General features: G+C 37.0%; 1 protein-coding gene across 1 annotated transcript in view; it reads right to left on the reverse strand.

Moving 5' to 3' along the window:
• The window catches only part of LOC118334744 (serine/threonine-protein kinase MAK-like), a 9,304-nt gene extending 5,184 nt beyond the window's left edge, over nt 1-4,120 (reverse strand). Inside the window, exons 1-5 of the mRNA XM_035670798.1 lie at nt 3,948-4,120; nt 2,655-2,709; nt 2,262-2,383; nt 2,025-2,104; nt 1,108-1,240 (exon numbers count right to left, since the gene is read on the reverse strand). Of these exons, the coding sequence (XP_035526691.1) occupies nt 1,108-1,240; nt 2,025-2,104; nt 2,262-2,383; nt 2,655-2,709; nt 3,948-4,120 (563 nt within the window). The remainder of the gene's footprint in view (nt 1-1,107; nt 1,241-2,024; nt 2,105-2,261; nt 2,384-2,654; nt 2,710-3,947) is intronic.
• Nucleotides 4,121-7,175: the final 3,055 nt, after the last annotated feature.

Here is a 7,175-nt window from a genome sequence, read left to right on the forward strand (position 1 = left end):
ATCTGAGATATCTGCTTTTACTCCAATAAAATGGAAGTGAGTGTTTGCTTTGTTTATGATGCTCACAACATTTATAAACTGCATTTAAAGAATTCAACAGTGGCGTCTTTTTCCAGAAACCATGTACTGCTTGCTCTGGATGATCTACAGACCTACCCATGAACAATTCAATTGGAACTATTGTTATTTTATTGATAAAATATCCAATATTGACTCAAATGTGGCATCGGGTATCGACAAGTATGCGTGTCTCTGCATCAGTCCGATATCAGATCATTTATTAGCCCTGAAACGGGACCCTGCTGCTTCCCAGCAGTGTGCCGCTGCTCGCCTATTTTTTCCCCCCAGGATAGCCAAGTCATGACTGACAAGCAAACACCTCTACTCAGCACCACAAGCAAAATCCTGTTCAGCTCCACTTTAAAGTTATCTGCCTAGTTAAAAGATATGAGTGAGAAAATATTTTTTTCGCTTTTTTAATTTGGGTAATCCAATTTTTTAGGAAAAAACACTTTTACATATTTTTGATTGATACATTTCTAATATTTGTATTTATAAGTAGTAAATTAAAGTCAAAGTTTGTCCTCTTCTTTCTATCGACTGAACAGATTTGCTTTTCTCTAGTTGGTATAAATTTAATCTAAGAGTCTTTTTAAAGGTCCACTGTGTATCATTTACGAGGCTCTATAGGCAGAAATTGAATATAATATAGGTATGTTTTCATTAGTGTATAATCACCTGAAAATAACAATCGTTATGTTGTTGTTACCTTAGAATGAGATGTTTTTATCTACAGATGCTGTGGGTCGCCTTCTGTGGAGGCTGCCATGTTGAGCTGCCATGTTTCTACAGTAGCCCAGAAGGGACAAACCAAATGCTGGCTACTAGATAAGGCCACCGTAGTTTCTCCTACATGCTTGGAAGGGGAGGGTGAAGTGAGGGAGTTGCAATCTACAACTACACCACTAGATGCCACTAAATCCTACACACTGGACCTTGGAGTTACGTGCTACTTCGGACTACAGACCGACCACATCCATCAGATGTTGTTTCAACTACAAGAAGTACTTTTGCATTGCTCTGATACTGTAAATAAATGAGTCTCACCATCTTGTGGACACATAGTCAGTGTAAGGTGGCTGTGAGCGGATTTCTCTGGCTAGTCCAAAATCAGCAATCTTAACCAGCTCGGGGCCCATGCAGAGCAAGTTCTCCGGTTTCATATCACGATGGAAATACCCTGAAAAACACGAGACAGTCAAATAAACCTGCGCTGATGCTAGATTTGCATTATTCTCTTTAAGTTTCTGCTACTGGAACAACCACCACCACTGAACTACTCATAACGACAAAACTCTCTACTGATGCACGTCCCAATTTGATGTTTGGTTTGATATTTTTTTCTTCCTGAAACACAGAGTTAAAACATCTCTGACAAAAATAGAGATGTTTTAAGCACAGTCAAGCCAAGCCTTTAAGGAAATTTAAAGGAAAAGAGAAAGACAGGAGGAGTCTCTTACCGTGCTTATGCACAAATGCTAAGCCAGACAATACTTGGAACAGAATGTTCCTTATCTCATTTTCAGAAAACATCTTATCTTCCCTGGCAGCGGCAAAGCGGTAAAAGACAAAAGAAAGAAAGAGGGGATAAAGAAAAAAACACTATGCAAACAATCATGCCTTATTGAAGTGGGAATGACACTAGCACCCACAAGCACTAAAAAAAACATGCTGATTTTTATTTTTCCTGAGAAGAAAAACTTGTTCAGCTAAGCTGTGGTACCACTCACACCTCCTCTTCTCACTGAGGAAACAGGAGAAGTGAGTCATTTTTGGCTGTGATGCCTAATGTCTTATCAGCCGTCCAGCGTTCGTACACTTCTCAAGTTTATGTTTTCTGTTTGCTCATTTACGACCTCTTTATCCCGAGACAGAGCGGGCGGCATGATAACACAGCATTTTATGAGATAGAAGATAGAAAAGAAAGCAGAGTTCAGTTTTTTCTTCAGTCTGTAGTCACCTACCATGTTTATGAATAAAGGACAGTCCCTGTAATATCTGAAATGTCATGTTTCTGACGACTGACTCAGGGAACAACTTGTTTCTGTAAAAACGAAGACCGACACATGATGACTCAATCTGACCCAAATAATTCTCACATTCCCAATGGTGACAAAGACACACTGCAGCATAATATCACAGAAATAACTCGGTGTACACAGCTGCTGCTCAAAGGCCTGTCAATAAATGTGCGTTCTCACCTTTCTTTCATGAGCTGATAGAGGTTTTCTTTCATATACTCAAAGACAAAGTAGAGGTAGTCATTTTCTCTGATGACTTCCTTCAGTTTCACCACATTGGTATGGTTCAGCTTCTTCAGTGACTGACAACACAAAGTATTTAGGAGACACGTACAACGTTATTAAGACATCATCATCATAAACATGATTAAGAATCGACTCATTAAGTAAATAAATGACCTAAAATGCCTGAAATCTTTGATTTTTCACTCAAATATGAGTTAAAAAACAAACTATAACTGGCATTTTAGACATAATTTGCTGTCCTAACAGCTAAATATTGCTAAATAGGCTATTTGCTTGTATTCTGTATCAACTTGTGGAGATTTCTTGTCTGACTACAATGACTCTCACCTTCACCTCTCTTAGATTCAAACACTCATCCCAAGAATAAAACTTCCTCTTCATCCTGTTGACAAGAGAAACAAACAGATTTACATAACTATATGTATTAATGTTCACATTTTAAGATCTCCCAGACCTCTAAATCTCAATAATTATCTGTTTATCAGGCTATAATATCTATACTGTGTAGTCCAACTGTTATATTAGACTAAGTAACAGGAACTAATAAAGATACCTTACAGCATCATGTTTTACAACTTTCCACCATGCATAGTGGCCAACTCTGAGAAAGTTTTATTCACACATACACTGCGAGAAGAATTTCATTTAGACAAACATATTTATTAATTAAGAGGGTTGGGACGCTTTTCTCTCTTTTACAGGCTCACTTGTTATTCAGGTTAATCAAAAAATTGATGTTTAACATAAAACTATCTCTATTCTACTACATCTTGACCTGATTTATTGATGTTTTTTTGTGGAAACAGATCTGACAAACAATCCTGGTTTACTCCTGTTTTTATTATTGTGCAGTAATTAGAATTTTCATTCAATACACATGTTGGAAACCGCTGTATAAAAGCTACTGTAAAAGCTTTCTTTATGGTGATTATGGGCTCCAAAAGCATCACGGTTGTACTCATAATCGTAAAAACAGCATCCGGCTCAACGCTGCTACTTCTAAATTGAAATGTCTTACATGTGCGTCCTGTTTTAACCTCCCATTCTTACCGCTGGAGACTTTCATATTACATTTCCCATACTCCAGGGGTAACACTATGTGGTGTACTTTCACTCCTTTCACTGTCATCGGTAGTATCGGCTTGCACTATAACCTTACATTTACAAACAGTGCCTGGCGGAGCCTCGTGGAGCATTCATTATTAATCTCTTGCCAAAGAAGTGTTCATAAACAGCTCATCCTTAAAATGTGGTCTACAGTCAGGGCACTAAAATTAATAACGCTGAAAAAACATAGGCATCTATTGAGTGTCTGGTTTAAATGTAACCATTCCCTAGTCTAAAACATAGGCAAATAAGGAAATTATGACAACACAATATATAGTAATAATACTACCACTAATAAAAATAGTAAAACTACATCTGTTGATCTTCAAAATGATCCTAAACCTGCAAAACTGCTTACACATTAACGCAAAACCTTTGATTCTAACACTTCTTCTTTTTCTTGTGAGGACGCAACATATTTATGAGTCTAGAGCCTTTTAAGAGGGTTTAATCAGCTTAAAGTTTCCAGACAAAACAACACAGCATGCTTACTGGAGCTACACACACACACACCTCTTTATGGCCACCAGCTCCCCAGTGTCATTGCTCTTGCCCAGTAGCACGCTGCCATACGTGCCGTCCCCCAGCTGCTTCAGCGTGGTGTAGCGGTTCATCGTCCACAGGGAGCCCGGCCTCTCCTTCACCGAGGAACCTTGACAGTCCCACACAGGCCAACAGTTGGTCATTGCAAGCACAGTAACATCCCTCTCACAGATCAACGACTTTAAGGGCTATGCTGCTCTAGCCTGCCTGGAAACGCAGAAATAATACATGAGCGTTGATCCTTTACCTTTACTCCCTGCAGATTGGTGATGAAGGGTGGAGGTTTACCTGGCGAGGGAGAGCGGAAAAGTGACGCCGTCTCGATCCTGCCTGTCGCCCTGTGTCTCACCTATCCTAAGCTAAGCTTTGACGGTGGACAGAGGAGGGCTGATCCCCTGCGATGGGGGGGAAGTGGATTAAAGTTGACATGTGATTAATGTGTGCCGGGGCTCGAAGGAGGACCCGGAGACATGGTTTTAACTTCTCAAGTCCGCTGAGTTTGTAAAATAGGACCCTGGTGACACATTTGTGCTTTGAAAGGTGTGATTGAGTTTGTGATCTTTTAAACTAAGACGGTTTTACCTGCCTTTGTCTAACACTGATCACATATACTGTAGGTGAGCCAGGTGTCTTAAAACGTCTGTGAATATCAGTTTGACTGTCATTTCAGGATGAGGCTCGCCCCTCTGCGCTGCCAACCCTGATTTTATTCTTCTTCTATATCCAATTAACCTCCATGAACCAGCAGACAGGATGTAAGAGTACACCTTGGCCCGACTTTAACAAATTAGGGTCAGTGTATTACTGACATAATACTAGGTTAGAGTGGTCAAACTAATCAGGAGTACTCAGGATGGTACCACTTTCTAATAAGGTACCCTTTATAAAGGGGTTATAAGTTGTAACTTAGGGGTTTATTAATAGTTTTAAAATACATTTGTATGCAACGCCCAGTTGCAGTGATTCATTTAAGGATGTGTATTTATGTTATTGCCACTACATGTAATTATTGGTTATAGTTTCTTTCTATTTTTGTCTCTGTGTTACGCTCATGTGTTTTATAATTATTTTGTTGTTTCATTTATTTTATTTTTGGGGTCATAAGCCACCATCTGTTGTTTTCTCCGCCTCACCAGCACAATCGTTCTTTATCTATTAATCAAACTGTACTAATTTAAGGCCTAAAAATACATGTAAATAAACACAGATGTTTCACAACCTGGCAACCCAACAGATGTTCTTATAAATGACTTATAACTGATCTAATAACCCTTAGTAAACAATATATTGACAATATATAGACTTTATAATCCCTATAAAGGGTGAATTAATAGAAATTGGTAGATTTTGGATTAGGGTTGTGGTTCTTAATGCATAAAAACATGCATCTGCTTAAGAATAACCCAATTATACTTGAAACTTGACGTTTTTCTATGTATTTTCTAACGTTATATATAAAAAAGGGTTTTGATGATGGCTAATACTGAATAATCACAAACTTCAAAATTTGGATGCTAAACTGAGCTTTTACACCCTCTCATACACTATCTAACCATTTCACCTCGGTGTCTGAGAACTTTAACATATATAATTTAGTTAGTTAGCAGACAACAACTACCCTGCTATTAAAGGTAAATCACGTTAAACGCTAGAGAAGCTAGAGAGCAGAAGAGGCTGTCGTCGACCTCCTGTCGAGCCCTAATTCTCAACCTTACAGTCTAACGCGCAGTTTTATATATGTTTAATAAATATTATGCGAAACATAAGTCAGACCTGAGTAAACCTACCATAGGAGACATTTTCCGCACTGATGAAGATGACACGGTGATGCTGCCAGCCTCGTCCATTTCCAAGGGCGGCTTCCTGTCTCCTAGGCAACGCAGAGACCTACAAAATAAAATGAAATTAAAAAATGTGTCTAATATATATTATACAACACATGGCGGACTAGTATATGAAATACATGTATATATTATATATATTATATTATTTACATGTTTTTAAAAATCTGGAAAAATACATAATGTGATGTATAATCATAATATAAATACTGTAATGACGTAATTTGTAAATGGGATGTGTCTTTACTGAAATCATCTATATATTATATACTTACTTATATGTAATATATACTTGCTGACAAAACAATCTCACCATCAGGTCCATTGGAGCTTTTGATTGTACTATAAGATCTTCATCAGCAGATGGAGTTTGCCCCATTACAACCACGGCTGCACAGCTATTATTGTTATTAATCAAAATATTATCGAAATCGCAATATGGTAAATCGCAAGAGATGTAATGTTTTGATGAAGGTAAAATGTGTGACAAAGCAGCATTATAATGAATTACTGTAGTGCTGCAGAATACAAAAATTCCCCTTGGAAACATTAAGGTCATGTGGAATATGTTTACATTTACTTTGTATATTATATATTACTTATTATCTTATTATATCTCTTAGGCTCTTATTATAATTCCATTTATTTTACTTATGTATATACCTATAGATACTATTCTATCTATTCTGTATATTGTATTATTAATTATTAAAAGTATTATTTCTATTCTTAACCCTTTATAGGGCACTCACTGAAATACTTCAACCCTGGAGTGTTATTGGTGGATATAAGAAGACATTTTTTCTTTTTTTACTTTTTTGAAAAGTTTTAGTTTAAGGTTACAAATCAAAGTCAAGGAATTTACCATATACGGTTGATTGCCCACCTATGGTAAAAAATATTCCTAAAAATATGTGCATAAAATATTACAAATACAAATATAAAGTTGAAGGGACATTTATTTTCAAATTATTAACAATCAGACATATGTCTTACAGAACTTATGACACTCAAAATATCACACACGTAATATAGTGCCAAAACAACTTCAGTAAGTCACTGTATGTAACCAAAAAGTGTAATTTCATATTCCTTATGTAAACATTGGCAAGAAAACAAATAAGTGTACTTTCCAAAATATCCACTTATCTTGCAACTTGTAAACATCAACCATAGTAACATAAGAATATAAGTAGGTAAGTTTATTATAGAAGAGTCCAGTCACTTAGGCAACTACTTCATGGTACCTTATGAAGCAGTTGCGTTTGACCTCAAGATGTGCCCCTTCCTGCTGCAGTTATTGAAGTGGACAAGCTTCTTCATCAACCTGAAACTCTTAGATGACATTAGGTTTGCA

This window comes from Morone saxatilis, unplaced genomic scaffold, assembly GCF_004916995.1.
Source record: "Morone saxatilis isolate NCDOM2014 unplaced genomic scaffold, NCSU_SB_2.0 Contig23, whole genome shotgun sequence".
Taxonomy (NCBI): domain Eukaryota; kingdom Metazoa; phylum Chordata; class Actinopteri; family Moronidae; genus Morone; species Morone saxatilis.